At 37.4% G+C, this 21,710-nt stretch overlaps 1 protein-coding gene across 1 annotated transcript in view; it reads right to left on the reverse strand.

Annotated features, from left to right (window-relative positions):
• Positions 1-3,316: 3,316 nt before the first annotated feature.
• The window catches only part of LOC140162651 (uncharacterized), a 32,417-nt gene continuing 14,023 nt past the window's right edge, over positions 3,317-21,710 (reverse strand). Inside the window, exons 2-15 of the mRNA XM_072185931.1 lie at positions 20,423-20,785; positions 18,274-18,494; positions 17,094-17,230; positions 16,330-16,534; positions 15,542-15,612; positions 13,062-14,548; positions 12,155-12,345; positions 11,753-11,868; positions 10,154-10,252; positions 8,721-8,870; positions 6,669-6,787; positions 5,589-5,747; positions 4,478-4,599; positions 3,317-3,456 (exon numbers count right to left, since the gene is read on the reverse strand). Of these exons, the coding sequence (XP_072042032.1) occupies positions 3,394-3,456; positions 4,478-4,599; positions 5,589-5,747; positions 6,669-6,787; positions 8,721-8,870; positions 10,154-10,252; positions 11,753-11,868; positions 12,155-12,345; positions 13,062-14,548; positions 15,542-15,612; positions 16,330-16,534; positions 17,094-17,230; positions 18,274-18,494; positions 20,423-20,693 (3,411 nt within the window). The 5' untranslated portion in view covers positions 20,694-20,785 and the 3' untranslated portion in view covers positions 3,317-3,393. The remainder of the gene's footprint in view (positions 3,457-4,477; positions 4,600-5,588; positions 5,748-6,668; positions 6,788-8,720; positions 8,871-10,153; positions 10,253-11,752; positions 11,869-12,154; positions 12,346-13,061; positions 14,549-15,541; positions 15,613-16,329; positions 16,535-17,093; positions 17,231-18,273; positions 18,495-20,422; positions 20,786-21,710) is intronic.

Genomic DNA, 21,710 nt, shown 5'->3' on the forward strand with positions numbered 1-21,710 from the left:
CACAGGAGGTGTAGATTTCAAATGGAGTCGCCCGTTCAGGTACCCCCATTTGAAATTCACACCTGTGTGAATTTCAACTTAAATTGCCCAATTTAACAACCCCACTAACTAGCCTGATATGCATAGTGTTAGATATTTGCCTACTTGTGACTGACCATACTAAATGTGATAGACAACATAACCAATAACTAGACTTAGCTGTGGTCTAAGACCACGAACACAGCCGTGTGGTGACCCCTTAATCACCTTTGACCCCAAAATATATGAAGTCCCCATAGACATTGTCTAATGTCAATGCACGTGTCCACGTGGCATCACTTTGCTATGCTTTTTGTGGCAGAAGGGCATTTTGAAGGTATATCGTTTTATACCGGAAGTGACCCCTTACTGACCATTGACCCCAAATGTGTGTACACCATATAGACACTGTGTTATAACAATGCATGTGTGCAAGTGGCGTCACTGTCCTACGTAATCTGTGGAAGAAGAAGCATTTTAAAGGTTTTTCGTTTTATACCGGAAGTGACCCCTTAATGACCTTTGACCCCAAATCTGTGTACACCCCATATACACTGGGTAATAACAATGCATGTGTGCAAGTGGCGTCTCTGTCCTACAGAATCTGTGGAAGAAGATGCATTTTAAAGGTATTTCGTTTTATACCGAAGGTGACCCCTTAATGAGATTTGACCCCAAATAAAAAATACCACATATACATTGGGTGACTGCAGATCATGTGTGAACATATCGTTACTGTCCCATGTTTTACTTAGCTAATAAAAATTTTTGAAGGTATTTCGTTTTATACCGGAAGTTACCCCTTAATGACCTTTGACCCCAAATCTGTGTACACCCCATAGACACTGGGTAATAACAATGCATGTGTGCAAGTGGCGTCTCTGTCCCACATAATTTGTGGAAGAAGATGCATTTTAAAGATATTTATTTTTATACCGGAAGTGGCCCCTTAATGAGCTTTGACCCCAAATAAAAAAAATACCACATATACATTGGGTGACTGCAGGTCATATGTGAACATACCGTTACTGTGCTATGTTTTATTTAGCTAATAAAAAATTTTGAAGGTTTTTCGTTTTATACCGAAGTGACCCCTTAATGACCTTTGACCCCAAATCTGTGTACACCACATAGACACTGGGTAATAGCAATACATGTGTGCAAGTGGGGTTGCTGTCCTCACGTAAGTTGTGGGAGAAGATGCATTTTTAGTTGAAATCACGTTTTTGACCCCTGTGACCCCTGCGTGACCTTTGACCCCGCGAGTTTCATGTGACATGTAGGGGCATGGTCAATGATCATTGTGACCGAGTTAGGTAAAATCGATGTAAGCATGTGAGTGCTAGAGCAAATGTAATGGTTGACAGAAAGAAGAAAGAAAGAACTAGAGCAACTGTGCCCTTTGCAAGGGCACGAGGTAAGTTAGGCGGATGATTGTGACGATCTGATCAAGCAGCAATACTGTGCTGGGTGCTGGATAGTATTGATTTTAATAAGACTGTTTCATTAATTGCCGTTTTAATATACCTTGATCGTGGAAAGCTGGCATTTTGAAAACGTGACCTTTGACCTCTGTATGACCCCCTTAATGACTTTAAATGAATTTTGAAATATTTAAAACATGTAAAGAATGTCATAAGGATCATTGCATTTAAATTTCAGCTCAATTGAAGCATGTTGAAAACTTGACCTTTGACCCCTTTATTGCCCCTTAATGAGCTGAAATGAATTTTAAAATATTTTTAACATGTGTAGAATGTCATAAGGATTATTGCATTTAAATTTCAGCTCAATCGGAGCATTTTGAAAAACTTGACCTTTGACCCCTTTATGGCCCCTTAATGACCTTAAATAAATTTGAAAATATTTTAAACATGTTTAGAATGTCATTAGGATCATTGCATTTAAATTTCAGCTCAATCGAGCATTTTAGGTTAAAATGACCTTTTTGACCCCTGTGACCCCTTGGATGACCTCTGATGTTAAACAACCCATACCTTTTTGTAGCCAGCTACCCAATACTTCTTGTGACTGAGTTTGGTCGAAATCCGATCAAGGATGTGGAAGTAGTAGCAAATTGTGAGAAGAAAGAAGAAAGAAAGAAAGAAAGAAATGCAAAGAAAGAAATAAGTTAGGCTGCCCGCCTAACTTAACTAGATCTGGCTACAGATCTGGACCTAGTCAGGGCGAAATGCCAGTCTTAAAGTTTGACCTTTGACCGGCTATTATTTGATGTCAGTGATTGATATTATGGACATCTCACACCATTAATGGTGCATCACTGTAGCATGTAGGGGCTTTATCCGTCTTCCATAGGCTGAGATACAGCTACTTTTCCGTAATTTTAAACATTTTTTGCAAATTTGATGTTTTGACCTTCTTAATGACCTTTAACCCCAATATAAAAAAAACCTCATATACACCGAGAAAATGCATTGTTACAGTTTAAATAAAAAAATCTACTATGCTTAGTTATGGAGATAAAAATTCTTGAAGTTATTTAGCTTCAAACCGAAATGACGTCTAAATGACCTTTGACCAAAATAATAAAAATACCGTGCATACATCGAGTAACACTAATGCATATATGAAGTTTATGTCACTCTGGTCTGGTTACGTTTTGAGATAAAAAAAAAAAAGAACATATTTGACGATTTTTGGTTTTTGACCGAAGTGACCCCTTAATGACCTTTGACCCCAAAACTGTAGACACCCCAAAGACCCTGGTTAGTAGCAATGCATGTGTGCTAATGACAACACTCTGCTATGTATTTTGTAAAAACAGTGATTTTTTGAATATTTTTAGCTTTCAGACCGGAAATGACCCCTTTAATGACCTTTGACACCATATCTGTGAACACCCTATAGACACCGTTCAAAGTCAAGTCACATGTCCTAAGCATGTTACCATCACATGTAATTTGTGGAAGAAGAAGCATTTTGAACATATTTGGTTTTATACCGGAAATGACCCCTTAATGACCTTTGACCCCAAATCTTTGAACACCCTATAGACACTGGATATAGCCGATGCATATGTGCAAGTGACGTCATTGTAGGATGTAACATGTAAGAGAAGAAGCATTTTGAAATTTGTTGCCAGAAGAAGAAGAAAGAAGAAGAAAGAAGAAAGATCCGATAGCATCACAAGACCTAGCCGGTGTCCCGGCTAGGTAAGAAGAAAGAACCTGTAGTGCTAGAGCAAATGTAATGGTTGACAGAAAGAAGAAAGAAAGAAGAAGAAAGAACCTGTAAGAAAAAAGACACAGCCGTGACTAACGTCACGGCTGTGTAATGATATACTTCACAGAAATTTTCCACATTATCAAGTTGCATTCATGACAGGCTTGATAGCTTCAACACAATCCATGTTATCTACGATGGCGTAGTGATATAAAGATGCAGGACATCTCTCAATCCGGGTCGTTTTGCCAAAACCTGGGAAAACAATACAGAAATGGTAAAAATGTTGTTTTAAATCCTGTTGATCATGTCTCTGATTTTCCATGTTATATTTTCTCTACAAGGAGCCAAAATGGCAATTATATATTTTTGCATCTTCAATTGTACATGTGCTAATAAAAAAAAATGTCTACAGGCGGGAATATTTGTACAGTCGGTCAGAATTTGTTTTAAGATACTAAATGACCCAAAGATTGACAAATCTGGATAAAAGTGAACTTTCTTTGGAAACAGTTCTTACTCCCCAATCCCCATTCCAGAAAAATACAGCACTATTTTTTTTTGGATTAAAAAAATATTATCCTGTTTTGCCAAATGAAACATAGCTAAATCCTAATCCTTTAGTTAGTCCTAACTGGCAATAAAAGTCAAATTTTAATATTATTGCAATTTGAGGGAAAATGGTGCAAAAACATGCAATTTTGCATGTTTTCTTACAATGATTGTAGTCACAAAATTGTAAGACTTGGCACAAGTCTAAGCATTCAAAATCTTGAGTATAGGGTAAGAGTTAGCTCATAATTTTAATATTATATATTATTTTTGCTAATTGGTTATGAAAAAGATTGGAAATGTGGTTGCCAAAAATTAGAATGCATAACTTGAAATTAGTTTTTGTTCCAAGTCTTTGGGCTTGATTGTCACAGAATATGGAAAAAGGTTGAAAAATGCTTTAAAATGCATGTTTTTGGCCCTTATTTCCAAAAATAGACCAAACATTAAAATGTTTCATTCACTGCCAGTTAGAACTAACTAAAGGATTAGGATTTAGCTATGTTTCATTTGGCAAAACAGGATAAAATTGTTTTAATCAAAAAAAAAAAATTAGTTCTGTATTTTTCTGGAAGTAGATGGGGAGTAGTCAAAATCAATCCCCATCAGTCAATAAAAAAGCCAAATCTGGGTCAGTCAGGCCTGCAGAACAGTGTTTTCCGCCATTGCTATATAGCTCAACAATAAGACTAACTTAACCCCTATAGTTCTCATTATGACATACCTGCAATTTCTTGTGAAGTTGATCGAACCTTACAGCATTTTCCTCTTCGTTCTCATCAGCATCTGTGAAGTAATCTGATGGTGACAGGTGCAGAGACATGGATCGGAGTTGAGAACATGCACCTGAAATCAAATGAAAATACATGTTATATTGTCGGATGCATTACATAGTGACGGATGTCAAACCTAGGTAAATTGTATTGGGCATAGATTATAAACTTAATTTGCCATTAATGTTCAGCAATTCATGTGTCTATTAAAAGTAGACCCTTGAAAGATATTTTCAAAATGTTAAAATGTAGTAAAATTGTACATTTCATATATGTAATAGATTGCCAAAGTTATCCATCACTATGTCTTGCGCAATTATTTTGAGAGCTCAACATCCGTCAGCATGTCTTTTACCGGTCTGACATATTACTGAGCAAGCGAACAGAATCGCTACTATAACCAGTCCAGTAAAAAAGTTGACATTCCTTTCCTTAACCCTAACACTGCTAGACCATACAAAACCATACAGCACAAAGTGAAAACAATGTTTCTCTTCATCTTCTTTCTTCCTTCCAAAGCGGGTGTTGGAGTTTTAATTAAGACTACAAAACAATATAGCAAGTAGGCCTCAACTAACCCTAACGCTACTAGACTATTCAAAACCAACTGCAAGACCATGCATGCATCCCACATGACTCGATTGCATAATCATGCCATGCTCCATATAAGAATGAAACCATTGCCTGGGCGACTGTCACATGTACGGCTTGTCATACCCTTTCTGCTGGTTGCACCCGAGGGGTCAGTGGGTCATTTTCTGGGCAAGGAAAAAACTTTTCTTTCTATTCAACTTCTTCCTTCCACTAATAGGCAAACAGCAGAGAGGGAGTTGGGGTTATTGTCTCATCAAATTGTTTCTTGTGTGTATTTTCTCTGTTATACATGTGTTTGTTTCTGTTTCTTTGTTTTGTTTTGCTAATATTTTACCACATAATTCAGCATTTTTTAGGTTAGACAACCTTGCACTTTTTAACCACATAATTTGTTGGAGTCTGTTGAAATTGAGCAAGCATACAACATTCTGTACTTTGTTTTTGTTAATTTATCCCATTCTAACTTACCATTAAATTGCAAAATAGATTTTGTAGTAACTGGAGTGTGTCTGAAGATGAAAACTTGCAAACCACGAAGTCCACTCTTGGTCATCGCTATGGCAACAGGCTCAGACACCTTTATCATGTGGTTGAGTTCGAAAACTTGCAGTTTGGGACAATTCTTTGCTGTATTCAAAGAAAGCATTTAGTTAAAAGTAAAATACTACCATGTTATAAGGCAGTGACTCAAGCCCGGATATTCGGGTACCCGCCCGTTTTTCCCTACCCAGATACAAATTCCATTTACGGATTACCCGAATTAAAAAAAATTAAAAATTCTTTTAATGATTTCAAAATGCATTGAATTTGTATCCATTTTGATATCATTAATAGAGTATGACATGAGTACAAATTTATTCAAAACATTTTTTTTTTGAATAAGTCAACCCTGAATGATCCCAGCATTTAGCTATAGGTAACTGAATAAAATATATACAGATTGCAATGCAAAACAATTAAGGAGCCAGTTATTTTGTAAACCAGGTACATGTATATCCTAAACAAAGACTGATACATCATAGTTACATCCAGCAGCCAATAGCAATACATGTAAGACCTCAATCGTTAAAATGGTTCAAGAAATAAAGACACGCTGATCCAAAATCTTAGGGAAGATGCCAATTCAAAAATTGCACTTTGCTCCATTACATGCCATATTGATTATAACTTATGGCTGATCCCTGAAGTGAAAAACATGCACACAACTCACACACCCCACCCCACACCCCCCCACACACACACACCCCCACTCGCGTAGGCAGGAAAACGAGGACCTCATTTTTCACTTGATTTAAAATATACTAACCGAGGACTCACACATACCGTGAACCTCACTCACACACACCAGACCACTTACTATCCAGCCGTGGCCCGTCCTATACCACCCATAGGTGGACCCGTTTTAAATGCATTTTTACGTTATTTGCGATGTCCTGGATATACTTAAAAGACAGAGGACGTCCACGGTCACCGGGTGTCCTCATTTGTCATGTGTGTATCCTTGTGTGTGTCCTCGTTTGCCTGGCTACGTAAACACACACTTCTCACCTATAGTGACTAGACCTTTTCCATCCACACCTTTACCACCTATACTAAGTGCTTTAAGCTGAGGCCAACATCTGCTGATCATCTGAGCACATCTGTTGTTGAACTTATATGGCTGATCACTGAAAAGAAACAATAAATCAGTATTTAATTACAAAACGGTGATCAAAATTAAACTGGACAGTACTGACTAATATGTGATAGCAAATCATAGCATATCATAAGGTCCTTTACCCTACAAGCCTGAGTACTACAAAACACTACAAACAACTTCACAGTGCATGCGTGCATCCGACATGATGTGATAACACATCACCCTAAGTGATATATGGGTACAAATTCGATGGCCCGGGCAGCGTAAGACCCGTGGCTAGGTGTCGGCGGCCTACTGCTTGGCATGCGAGGGGTCTCAGGGTTGAATCCCACCTAGAGCCATGCAACAACTTCTTTGTTCATTTTGTCTCTTTATTTATCCCTTCTTTCCCTTCCAGTCGCCAAAAAGCCCTTCAGGGGTTAGGGTTAAGTAACCACTATCGAAGCTCAATTATAGGCTTCCTTACGGATTAAGTATCACAATGGCAGATGTGTTATATTCTTACAAATGAAAATCAGGACAAAACTTGACGCTTCATAGGATTTTTTTTTTATTATTATGAAGATGCAGGTTTACTCCTTTCAATGTTTGGGTCTCAAGTATTTAAAAGTAAATGATTTCAAACTACTGGGGTGATACTCCTATAACCTTAGATTATTGAACTTCAGATCAGCACACCTTGGGCTGTGTGAGAACAATGGTACCACTTTCTCAAGTGGTGCATTTACAAATAACTTTCTATTCATCACTTATTGACACTATTACAGTTAAAATCCATACACCCCCTATGGAAGACATGATCTTAATCTTCCACACAGTGAGTGTGTTCTGGGCGTGCTTGAATTTGGCTGTCACCAGTACAGTATTCATCTGGCAATGTTGCTCATCTGAGCATAGATGGAACACTCAACTTGTCAGCGCTTATGCACAACTTCCGTTTGTGTACACTTGCGCTATTTTTTAGTTCACTAACACACTCCACTTATAGAGGTTGTGCATATGACGTATCATAACGTAAATATGCCAGACTACTCAAATGCATTCAACAAAAGCATGACTGCAATCTACCGTGACAGTTTGTCAGCTCACACACATAACAAATGCACTACGATCAAATAGGTTAATGACAACATTTGATTGAATGGACTGCAATGCGCCATGATTATGGTGAAGGACACCGGTTCAATTCCTTTGTTTGGAGCCAATCAATAATTTCACACACAACCTCTATTGTCAACCCACATGGGCAACATGCATGCCTTAATTCACTTGAACATTTCCCTGTAATACAGAAGAGAATGATTAGATCGATCAATCAATGAATAAGTTACATTTATGTCATAACGCCCAGGGATGTAAGTGGCCTATTGTATTTTGGCCTGAACTCCCGAGCGCTTGCGCGAGACGTTCTTCAGGGGTCGGGGGTGCATCACATTCCTCATTTTGACTACAATATGAACGATACGTACGTCAACCTGTTATAACTGTAGCGATCAAAATACCTATCAGATCGTCTTTATAGACTTTTATTCCAGTCGTTTTACTTTTTTATTTTCTACATTTAATTTTTTTTTTGGGGATTCAACCGGATTTTTCCGTCACAAAGAAAACGTGCGCGGCCGGAAATTTTTGCAATTGCCGGAAGTCTTACATCCCTGAACGCCAAATTCATTTCAAAATCTTCAAATATGCTCATTAGCTCAAAAATTACTGCTGATAAGCATCCTGAAAATGACCTCACACACTTTGGTCCGATTTCTCGAAGCTTGGCTAGTGGTCAGGCTTCCAAGCCAGAAGGCTAGCACTACCAATGTGGATCCATTTTATTGATTTATCTATCTAGGCGATGTATGATGTAAAATTGTAAGCACTGGTATATCTGACTAATTGGGCTTAAGCCTAATGGCTTAGGAAGCCTGACCACTAGCCTTGCTTCGAGAAACTGGCCCTTTAAGACTTACCATGGAAAGCCAGGAGGTAACTTCAGTGATTCAATCTGTCTGCATCCAGCCCCAACGGCCCAAATGACCTCATGACCTGCAGGGTCAGTTTGACTGACATAGGTCACACTGCATAGATTCATACAATAACAACTGGCTAACCACAGACACCTATGCATGGTGAAACAAAAACATATCATAATAGTACCGTAAATTACAGAACATAAGCTGCACCTTATATGTTGGGTGTTGATGGAGTTGCATTTAACAGGAAAATTTAAGAGGTTATATTGTGAGAATTCACACTGTCATGTAGAGGAAAATAGTGTACCCCAATTGTTTCACCAAGTAGCCACCTTGGTCTGGGGCGGACATTTTAAAAATTAATTTAGAAGAGCAGCAACGACATCACTTGCATTACATTCCAGATGTTAAATCTACATCTTATGCAAAATTTGAGGAAATTCGCACGAGTCCGTTTTATTTTAGGGCCATTTGTCTATAACTGGTCTTTGCATGTAGCCCTATGGAGAGAGTGCCCGTTGAGGGCGCTATAACCCCCATTTTAGGAACAAAAAGGTGATTTAAAAAAAACGGACTCATGCGAATTTTCTAAAATTTTCAGAGTATGTAGTATGAACATGTAGAAATATAATCAAGTAGTTGCTCTACCTGCTCTCCTCCGAAAAAATAAAAAGTCCTATATCTCAATGATAATGAAACCTAGGTGTAGCCTACCTGGTAGACTTTTGATTCCTAGTGTGTGCATATCTGCAATCTGTGTGTTATGCACTATGCCAATATGTAATGCATATGTGTTAAGACACAAATTCTCATTCATTTTCAGGCCTTTGCCGAACTTACTTGAGGTAATTCAAAGATCAAAATTTTGAGATACAACCCGTCGAATGAGGCAAAAAAAAAGCATCTATGTTCGATCAAAAGATCAAACTAATTTGTTTCCATTGCCTAATACTAGTCGGTTTTTTAGAATATAACTTTTCTTAATTTGACCAGGGCAACTGCTGCCACTTTCAACAGGCTTGATTGCATTAAAGTTGTCTGCAAGGCGTCATCTGCATTATGTTTAGTGGTGTGGACCCTTATGCACAGGGTTATTGCGAGTCCAGATTCTCACTATCGGAACTCTAAAAAGCTATTACATTATCAGTTTTTTGTAATAACGTATGATTGTATTCAAATTCTGTGGAACTGAAATACTCCATACTGAGCTTCACAATAGGCATCAAGGTACTTCACAGTAATGGGCTACTACAGTTAAAAACTATGGACGATATGACATGACCATAGTCTCCCAGACAGAGGGTGTAGATTTCAATTGAAATCACCCATTCAGGTAACCCCATTTTAAATTCACACTCCCTGTGTGAGGGGTTTAGGTCATGTCTTCTGCAGAGGGTGTATGGATTTCAACTGGAATATCCCAGTCTTACCTTTCAGTTAGTATGTTGTGACAACTATGAATGGTCAGTGAAATCAGGTGACTCCCAGATTTATGAAGCAGATACTCAAGACCACTTTCTAAACAGCCCCTGAAAAATAACATGATCAATAAAATATATTAGCCAAATACTGTAAAGGTTTCGCCTAATGACCAGCGGGACAGGCAATTTGCACAGAACTTTTTTTCCGCGCAATCTCCGCGCAAATGGCTATTTTTTTCCTATAGGCAGCGATACATGATTTGCACTGAAAAAGAGTTCCGCGCAATCTCCGCGCAATTGGCTTTTTTTTTCCGCGCAAATCACTTGTCCCTGCTAATGACACACATGGGCTTCTATTCATGGGCAAATATGATGCGATCAAGCTAAATGAGTCTGATGTCGATCAAAATCAAAGTTCAGTTTTTAATTTCATTACATGAGCCATTCTCATCGTTTTATTTGGCTGAAAACCCCATCATAATTAGACATTAGATTTCAGAGGTATGGCCATTTTAGTGTTGCTCAGAACAATAAAATAATAAAAAGGAAGTTGAATATTATTAGTGGCTGTTTCTCAAAAATTAGAGTTACTAATTTTATTACTTTATACAAACATTAGGATATCATATACTGAAAACACCAAAGGTCTAGCATACTTGGTTCTAAAGTTATTAAGTTTTGTTTTGTCTATTTTCTTATGTATTTTATTGTTTGTTTGTTTGTTTGTTTGTTTGTTTGTTTGTTTGTTTTTGCTCCATATTTTTGCCTTTATCTCAATTTCAAATTTGCCGCCTTTGGCCTCCATGGACCAGATGGCGTCACAAATTCAAAGGGTACAAATAATTTGAAAATTCCCTTCCAGCAAAGTGCTTAAAGAAAACCCCGCTTAATTGCATAGCCTATTCATTTATCCAGAGTTACTTTCTGAATGCACATGATTGTACCTGAATTTAGTTTGTAATTTTGCTCTATATCTGTATATTAATTTCTTGTACTATTTTGTTAGTGTACTGTTTTGTAGTAATTCAAATTCAAATAAATATTATTACAATTAATCATGACAATAAATACAATCAAATAAAAAAAGGAAAAAAGACCCAATAGACCTTTTCAAAATCGAAGCTGTCGTTTGTTTATGATGACCCAGTTTATAATAATATTCTGGGTCATCACACAACTGTTGGGTGCAGCACTTATACTAGTTGTGCTTTGTGTAATGTATGTCACTGATGAGTCCGTATGTGCGCTTTTGCATGCGTAAGGATGCTTGTGTATGCTTTATGACGCTGTGTACGCAGACTACGCACCTGCTACATGTGCAGGGCCTAGATTTCGACGAGAATCATAGAATCAATTCTCGTAATCATTCTTTTAAGATTCGGTTGCAAGAATAAAAAAATAATCAACTTCTCTCATTGTATCATACAGTAAGTGCAGTGACTATGATGGATTTTGATTCTTGCAAACCAAGATGAAAACTAGGCCCTGCTAGTGACCTGGTTTTCCGAACATTTCAAATATTAATTTGAAGGTCTGTACATCGGCTAGCCTGGAGGAGTAGCAACAAGACACAGTCACCAATAGGTGAGGCTCCTGCGCAACACTCACCTTGTATCTCGCTTATAGTCTTCTATGGTTTCTCTTGGACGTTGTTTCCGTGGCTTCAGATTATCTAGATACATCCATTCTATTTCTGTACACCAGGATGATATCGTTTGCAAAAACTGAAACAAATCAAAAGGTATTTTAAAATTAATACAGTCAGGTTAATTCAAGCCGCACTTGCCAAAGATCGCCGAAATATGATGATGATGATGATGATGATGATGATGATGATGATGATGATGATGGTGATGATGATGATGGTGATGGTGATGGTGATTGTGATGATGATGAAGACGACGACGACGATGACGATGATGATGAATGAATTTGTTCATTGATAAGCATGATAACATAAGTATCAAACTCAACTTTCTTTGTTGAAACATGACATGAAAGCAATATTACCTTTGAAGAAATCCTCTGGTTAGCCAGTCTCACAGTCCTCCACAACAATGGATGCCGACTTATCTGCTTCCAATCTTGACAAACGAGGGCACAGTTCAAAAGTGATTGTTGATCCAGATGACTGAATATACTTAAGAGTGCATTCTTATGGCTGCGAGTCATTGGCATTGCTGGCGATGGAATAGTCATGGCTGCTATGTAAAATTACATTTGATTCAAACTTAATGGTATACATTTATATTTTGGGAGAACTTTTATGTTGGGATTAAAAAAACATGACCCTGCTAACTGAATTAGATTCAAAACTTATTTATTGCATATTCTTAAAAATAAAATAGACCTCTCTTGAATAATTGGCATATGTGCTATATATTTTATTGTACATTAAGCATAGGGCTGTCTTCATCCAGTTCTTTTTGGATATTGTTCATTGTTCTTCTTGAATTGAACTCACTAAACGTTTGGCGTGAAAAGGTTGGCACGCTACATGTATTTGCTGGCAAAATGACTGTACATGTATATTTTTGATGTGATATGGAAATAATAAGCCGAGTTGTTCCACATGCAATTACCTCTGCAGGGACTGTCTTTTGGAATTTGCAGGAGAGCATTAAATAGCTCTTCTGGAGCCTTCAAGGAGAGCTGTTTAGACTATTTACAATAGAATGCAAGGAAATAATGGTCAACTAAGGAGAGCTAAAAATCACTCTCCTATATCAGATTTAAGGAGAGCAGTAGAGTGATTGCCTGTGCGAGATTTATGAGCAGAGAGAGAGATAGAGGTATAGAGATGACCTCACTTTAAATATTAAAAAAGAGCAGCTACAATGATAGAGCCACCATCTACAACATACCACAAGTACAATCTATCTCTAGCTCTTACTACATACTGTTTACATAAACATACCTGGACGTTTAATTTTTGCATATCCACTGTGTACTGACACAGAGGGCGTATATGTCACATCAGTGAACGAATCATCTATATCCGACAACTCTGATACAGTTGTATAAGATTCGCCAGAGACCCTCCTACTGCTAGCTACAGAGTTTGGTCTACTATTAATCACAATTTCTGGCACATTCTGTGATGTCAATGTCACCCTTCTGTCATCATTTTCAGATACATATGTCAACCCTCTGTGGAATTCCTCCTGCATGGTTGGATTCTTTGGAATTCCATTTGGTAAAGTTCTCACTCTTATATCGCCATTTTCTCGAAAATTCACATGTTGTGTATTTGGTAAGGATGTCAACCCTGAAGCGTTACCATGGTTTTCAAGTTGAGATGCCTGTGTTTCAATTGTCATTGCAGATTGCTGTTTGCGATTTAACAAATCTTGAAATACTTCTTCAAGGTCTTTTAAATTCATTGCATCCGAAGTACTATTACTGCTATGAAAGTCTTCATCAATCGGAAGACGAGGATTTTGATCGGTAGCTCTCTTGAGGGTGCTTTGGTACGTGGACAAATCAGAGTGTGGTGTCTTTACATAGATTGCATTGTCATAAGCATCAATGCTACTTTTAGGCATGCTATTAGGATTAGCAGTATACTGTCTTTCAAGGGTCGTGCTTTCAAAAGGCACTTCAGTCTTTTGAATAATATCGTCTAAATCATCATCACTGTCATCATCAATAATGTTGAAATTAGGTAATTCTGATCCAGCATATGAAGGCAAGGTTGAAGACAAGGAGGCACGATTATTGAGTCTACTAGGCAAGATGGAGGACTGTTGCCACGGCAATGTATTATGATACAATGTGGGATTTGACTCCATAGTTTGATGGTGTCGAGGTTTTTCCTCTGTCCAGTTTTCAGAAGAACCATTATATGGATGATTTGCTTTTGAAGTCGATGTCCTGCTTGGACTTCTGGTATAATCTGATTGGTTCTCAGTTTGACCTGGGTTCAATATCACCTGCTGCAAATACTTATTTTGACGGAATGTCTTGCTTTGCTTTGATTTCTCTGCATTGCTGCTTTCCTGGTCTGTACTTTTTGGTCTGATATATCTAGTCTCTGGAGCAGTCTTTGACAAGAACCGGTTACCATTTTGTGAATCAACCTGGTTAGTCTCTGGCAAAGTTTGTGACAAGAGCTGTTTGACAAGCAATGGGGATAAATCTTGCATCTGATTAACGTGCGTAGGTTGCTCGCTGAGTTGAACGAGAAACTGCTGTAGTTGGTTCTGCTGATGCTGTAAGGTTTCTAGCTGTTGCTGTAGATTGTCAAGCTGTTCCTGACGGTGTTCCTGTTGCTGATTGGACCGTTCAGTGTGGTTAGGAATAGGTGTTGAGGTTTGGTGGGTGGAAGACATTTTCACTGGATGAGGATCTGGAGTTGTATTTTCTGTTGAAGGTTGTGGCAGCTGTTTGCCATTGGAAGGTGACCTGTAAATGTTGAGCAAAAACCAGTTTACTTTAAGTTATTCTTAATTATGTAAATAATAACAAAATAACTAGTATGATCTTTTTATCTGAGTGTTGGTTTTGTAGACAATAAATGAATTCCATACACCCCATGGAAGATTTCAAATTATGTGACATGATGGGGGCCAAAGTCGGCAAATTTGTAACTGAGATAAAGGTAAAAATACGGAGTAAAAAAACAATAAAATACATAAGAAAATAGATATCAAAAAACTTCATAACTTTAGAACCAAGTATGCTAGACATTTGGTGTTTTCAGTAAATGATAGCCTAACAATTACAGTAACTCAATTTTCAAAAATGCCTCCTTTGGCCCCCATGGACCAGATCGTGTCACATATAGGCACAATTCAAGTAACCCCTATTTGAAAGTCACACTCCCTGAGTGGCAGATTGAGGTCATGTCTACAATAGGGGTTGTATGGATTTCAACTGGAATAGCCCAATAGCCCTAATAATTGAATATCTTGTTCAGTTGTTTAATTCAAAACTTGCATTTTGACAAAACTACAGCACCTAAAGTCTTGATTTTTACAGGGTACATTAGTTTACTAATAAAGTACATTACAATTTTGTAAAAAAAACCATAATTTTGAAAAATATTGAGGGCATCCTCCTCAGCAAATGTTACAATATGGCTTTAATAATGAACAGGAAATTGACCAAAACACACAACAGTTACAGATCTACACCCCCTGTGTGGGAGATTTAGGGCAAGACTTCTCACAGGGGGGGCAGCAGCCCCTTTGCCCCCTTGGCTACGCCACTGGATGACAGAAACCAATTAACAAGTGATATGAACAAATGACGACAAATTTTTAGTTAATTCGTTGAGGGGAAAATGTATATCTGCAAAAATGTTCCGGGCTTTGTGGGACAATTTATATTTTGATTTCAACATTTTTTTTCTACTTCAACTTGATTATTGCCATTTTGGTCTTCATAGACACTCACCTTTCCCCATGTCCTTGTGGAAGGTCTTGGTTACTCCATGCATCACCGCTCAATGAATGACTTCTGTTATGCTACAAATTTGAGAAAAATGTTAAAATAAAAAATGTTCCAATCTTATTGTACAATATTATAATATTGATAAGTATCATACAGAAGGCTGACATTGAATGTGATACTTTGGACTACCTTCTTTATTTGCAAATGAACATTTACAAAAAAAATATTTTGACATTCTCAATGTTAACATTGCAGATAATAGTCTTCAAACGCTCTCTTGTACTACATGTACAGCCAGCTGATCTCCCCTGTTGCTGGCGGGCATACTGGTATACTACTTGAGCTTTCTTACGGACGGTAACTGTCTGATTTGAATCTACGCCAGCCGAACATCTTGTTAAACTTGCCCTAGCTCTATATGTAAATGATATACCTCAAAACAAAAATGTACGCTACAATCTCAGTACTTTCATATTTAGCCAATAGCATCTCATTATTTTCTATATGTGGTATTCTATATTCATGTTAACCCCATGAGACCTACCTGCCTATTGGTCAAAAAGAAGTTTTCATTATCAATTGGACCAATCAGCAACATTGTTAGAAAAAATTCACCACACAAAAAAATGGGGTGAATTATTTGCAAAGCTCCATTCTGATTGGTGATTAAAATGAAGATATCATGTAATTGACCAATCATGATAGTGCGGAGGTAAGGAAATCTGGAATCACAGAGATTTTTCATGGTAAAACATCTCCACTTCACAGTATCTAAGCCTTAAGTATCCTACCTTCACACGGTATCTCTCTACAGATGACCCAGGAGATTCATAAGTCCTTGATGATGAGGTTCCAGGCCTAGATTGGTGTAGTACCTCCATCTCTGCATGTTCTGCTCTATCTACCAGGTTATCCAAGTGTATCTTCAATGACTCCCTAGCTGTCATCTGTTTGGTATCAATGTCCTCCAGGAATTGACTTAATTCCAACAACTTTCTGTTCACATATGAAGACAACAAAATTGGCAATAATTGAACAAAAAAGTGTTTTTGTCGAAGACTAATGGTTCTAACATCTCATGATCTTAAATAAAAAGATCAACCTTATCATTTTCCTGGGAGATGCTGAAAACTACTAGTATTAATGTCAATTTTATGTAAAAACTTCTGTATTTTTTTAAAGTTGTATTTTGTCAATTCTGCTGTATTTTGTCAATTTTGTCAAACTCCCTCCCTCCTCACTTTTCAAAAAAAGGTGGGGACATGAAATGAATTTTAAAACTTAATTTTATGAGGTCTTATAGAAAAGTTCTCTTAGGCAAAAGAACCAAATTAGTTCCAATCTTTCGATCTACCTTAAATGCTTGGTCAATTCTAATTCATTGACTATTGACAATTGTGACACCATTTGTATCTTTGTGTAATGATATTGACCAGTACAACTTTACCATAAATTCTGTCAATTAGTTGATAGTTCATTAATACCAAGCATCGAAGCAGCATTAACAATCGATCCAAATATATAAAAAAAATTAAAATGGGTTGTGACACCTTACCTTTCATCCTGTTTGATCTCTTTGTGCTGTTCTTTCAGTTGAGATTTCAATGCAGCTATCTCCATTGAATGACTCTCAACTGTATGACTTAAATCTTTGGTCTCCTCTTGTGCTTTCACCTTTTCAACTTGTATTTCCTGCAGCAAAACAAATTACACAATATAAGACCCATCATATAAAACACAGCATAGATGTATAGTCTTTGAAAAATTAGTTCGTTCCTTTTATAACCAAGTAGTTATAGAACTGCTTTTTCACTTTAAAATGAGATTCAGTTCATGTCATCAGATGTATGTGTCTGATCCAATCAGACCAAAGCCGGGGACCAAAGTTGACAATAATGATGTTGATATGCAAAAATAAGTAAACAAATGCAATTAGGCGGTCATCTACCTTAGCACAGTATTTTTTGTGGGACCTGAGAGCACACCAGACACACCAAATTGCATTCAGAATACAAGAAATGTCCTGATGATGTCAAATAATTTTTGAAATTTGCGATATATATATGGAGAGGAAAGGGACTTGGAAAAGGTGGTGACAAATTATTAAAATTTGACATTTTTTACAATTTAAAACAGTCCTCAAAGTAAACTTTATAAATCTAATGATGTATGTACTTTTAAAAGTGTATGTAGCTGGGATGAAAAGCAGACCAACATGAAAATGTTAGCCTTTTGTATTGAAGATATACATGAAGTTAACCAAAAGCCTTAAAATTTTAGTTCCAATTACAACCAAACTGACATCACCAGGCCTTGATGTTTGAGGTGAGCGATCACTCTCGCTCGCCACCGCTCGCCCAAACTCAGCTTCTAGTGAGTGATTTTCCAATCGCCATAGACACTAAATATCACTCGCTGCGAATCACCATCATCACCCAATTTACATTCAGGTTTCAGCACTTTTGATGTATTAATTTGATATATTGTAATAAAGTAGCCTTAATTCATAAAAACGATTGAGAGGGTATTCAACATGTTCAACAGTCCATAGTGCTTCGACCTCTCGCCTAACATCATACTATCGAGTGAATGACCACTCGCCTTTAAAATCTAGACGGCAAGGCCTGCATCACTGGCTGCAATTTATGAAAAGCATGTACTAGACCTATATTAAAATCTCACTGATATTACAAGTTTTCATAACATGCACTTTCATTACAATCACTACAACTTACTTGTAGATATAGCGATGCTTTAGCCAGATCCTGATCTTTATCCATTAATTCCTGCTTCAATCGATGAACCTCATCAGCAGCCCCCTGATCCAATTCTTTGTAGGCATGTCTTGTGTCTTCTGAGGGTCTCAACAAAGCATCTAGTACTGATGCATGGGATACAGTGCTGTTGTGTGGCCATGATGTGTTACCATGGCGAGGTGTGTATGGAGCATCTTTACCTGCATTTAGGGATATAAAAGGAGTATGATTACCTGTACTGAAGGGTGAAAAACACAGAAGTGATGCATACCCCATTTTCACCATCGTTGTCACCCAAAGACCCCTTTTTTTCCAAACACACACTCTTTCACCAAACTTTTCACCCCTTACTTTTGCATTTGATCAGTCACCCATGCAAATACACCTATTTTTCAATTTGAACAGAGAGCAAAATTATTTCAAGCCATTTAGACTAGACATTTGATGTTGAGGCTTCTGTGGGACTGTTTTGGCCCAAATGCCCCTATTTTTCAATTTTCTATATTTCATTTATCACTAATCAACTGATGACCCCATATTACTAGGGATGCCCACTGTCAATACAGTTTCCACTAGAACGATTTTTCATTTACTGTGCGCGTGCACTCACACACATATTGTCTATGGAGAAACTGATCGATACAAGAAATCCCAGGCCTGTTAAATGGCGTACATACTTGTTTTGATCCAAATGTAGGCCTATATCAGGGTGTTTCAAGAAATTCCTGATTCCACCAGAAAACATTAACCAAACTTTTTCCTGTTTGGTCAGTAAATAGAGAGGACCTTCCTTCATGAAGAGATTAACCTTTTTAATGAAAAATTTAATGAGATGAGAACTACAACAGGTTGAAGTGACACCATTCCGTGCATCAGGTGTTCAAACGCAATTATCTCCGAATTTGGAGTGAATCAGACAAGCAAACTTACATACTCATAAAATTTAACTATTTTTGAAGACAAAATGTGCAGGATGTTAAGAAATTTAAGAATGTTTAAGCCTACCATGCCCATCTCAAATCATGCGCTTCCCGTGCACTTCTCACTACCATGTCCATTTCATATGCTATCCATCATGGCTTCCATGCACACACAGTGTATTGCTCAATGTAGTAAAGATAACCTTTGAGTTGGAGCAAATTTCTCAAAATTGGTAGTGATTAATGTTACCAAACTTATGCCATGATGAAATATAATAATTTTTGAAGATAAAATGTGCTGACCTTAAAAGATTGAACAATGTTTAAGACTACCGCTATTCATTTGAAATAATGCACTTATTGTTCATCTCCTCTATGGAGATATTTTCCATGGCGGCCATCTATGATCATGCTTGAGGTTTCACCAAACAAACCATGGGTTTTGAGGTCTTATATTTTTTGTTGTATGTCAACAAAATCGATTAAATTTTCAGAATGATCTTATTTTCATGTTGTTATAAACAAATATAATGTTCCAGATAACGCTAGTTAATAAATACATTAAGAAAAAGTACCTTAAAGTTGCACTTTCTGTTAGTATTCCTTTTTGGACTTTAACTTTTTAACATGTTCTAGCAGCCCTATATAAAACCGTGACACTCGAAAGGCCATATCTCTGGAATGAAACGTCCGATTAAGATTATTTAAACGCCAAAATGTTTCTTTCATCAATTCCCAGCCAATAAGTTAGGTCTGAATCAATTTAAAAGTAGGCCCTACTTCAATTTTTAGTGGACATGCCTAATATTACCATATGGGGATGTGCCACAAAATTTGGCATTATTTTCATCAAATATAACAAAAATACTGAAAATTTGGTAAAAAGTCAGCAAGTTTGTTTAAAATTTGACAGAAAAATGATAGGCTTTTCTTGAAAAATGGTGATGGGTTCACTACCAAACCAAACTCGAGTTAGCATGTCTTGACTTCATGGTCAGATGATGGTACATAGAGCTATAGAAATTATTTTTTAGATTGGTATTTTGTGGCCAAACATAACCTTTTTTAAGGATATGAGATCCGGGTTTTTGATGATGTCAAAATATCTTCTTTTTTGTAATAATAAGAATAAATAACTGTAATGGGGATAAAATTATTTAGCATGTTTTAGATTACAAATTAAATTGAAAGCAATTGGACATACATACCTGCAGCAATAAAGAGCTGTTTTTCAAGTTCTCTTGCTTGGTCCTTGAATCCCTTCTTCTTTCCTTCCACTGTACTAACCATGGACAAGTTTGACATGGAGCTGTGAGATCTCGGGGATGATGTTACCATGGCAACACTGCTAAGTGGGATTGACAAGTGGACATAGGAGTGGTCAAGCTCAAGGTGGGTGCGTAGTGTGGTGATGTCCGGGAAGAAGTTCTTGTGGAAACATTTTGGACAGCGGTATGGAAGGGCTCTGTAGTCGGTCATCGTGGAACATGATTTTTAAAATGTGTAGACTTGTTGTTCACATCTCTCGTACATGTAGCTGCATCATGCGATGATGTTTAATATGTGTTTTGCTAGGAGAAAATAAACAATAAGCACATTTCGATTACTGAATGACAAATCAAACATAAACACATTGGGCCATTTTAATTAAATCTCAGTCTTAAAGCTGTTGTGCGTGTTAGTAAAGTCGTAACTAGTCCTCTTTGAAAATCAAGAAATTTGTTTATTTACATAGCTGGGGGGTTTTCAACCCCCCGAGCTAGGTACTGTTTTACTACCCGATCTTTCTTCTTTCTTGCTTCTTCTTCTTTCTGGCAATAAATTTCAAAATGCTTCTCCTCCTACATGTTACACCCTACAATTACGTAACTTGCACATATGTATTGGCTATATCCAGTGCACAGTGTCTTCGACCCTATATCTTCATGGCAGGAATCGCCATGGTAGGTTAAATCCACAGCCACGATTAGCCATTTGGTTCAAACCTTTAAAGCTCTTTTAAACTAATAATTAGTCGAGGGACATAACTAAGGCTACTCACAATAGCCGGGTAATCGATCTTGGTTGTGCGTGATTAAGCTTGTATACCCCATTGAGGTCAATGGTCATCGACTTTTATACTGCCTACAGTGAGTGCAGCTGTACTACACGCTGCACGCTGTAGTCCATAACAGGACCAACGCAATATAAAATGGTCAAATTTTGAGTTCAAAGCGCACGGCCAATTTTCAAAGCGCATTCTAGCGACTATCATATCTGTTCAACACGTATTTCCAAGTTTATGAGACCAAATCTGGTTTCTTGAAAAAAAATCATGACGGAGATATTCATCATTTTCTAACCCGGTATCAGAAGATTTTCGTCTGATATCAAAATCGTGCATAGCAATTCACGTGTATCGATCCCGTGTATTCATTTTAGTGTCCCTTCTGCACCAAATAATTATTATCCAGGCGGTGTCGGTGTGCAGTGCCCATAGTGTCTAAACAGAATTGG

The sequence above is a fragment of the Amphiura filiformis genome, chromosome 10, assembly GCF_039555335.1.
Source record: "Amphiura filiformis chromosome 10, Afil_fr2py, whole genome shotgun sequence".
In the NCBI taxonomy this organism is placed as follows: Eukaryota; Metazoa; Echinodermata; class Ophiuroidea; order Amphilepidida; family Amphiuridae; genus Amphiura; species Amphiura filiformis.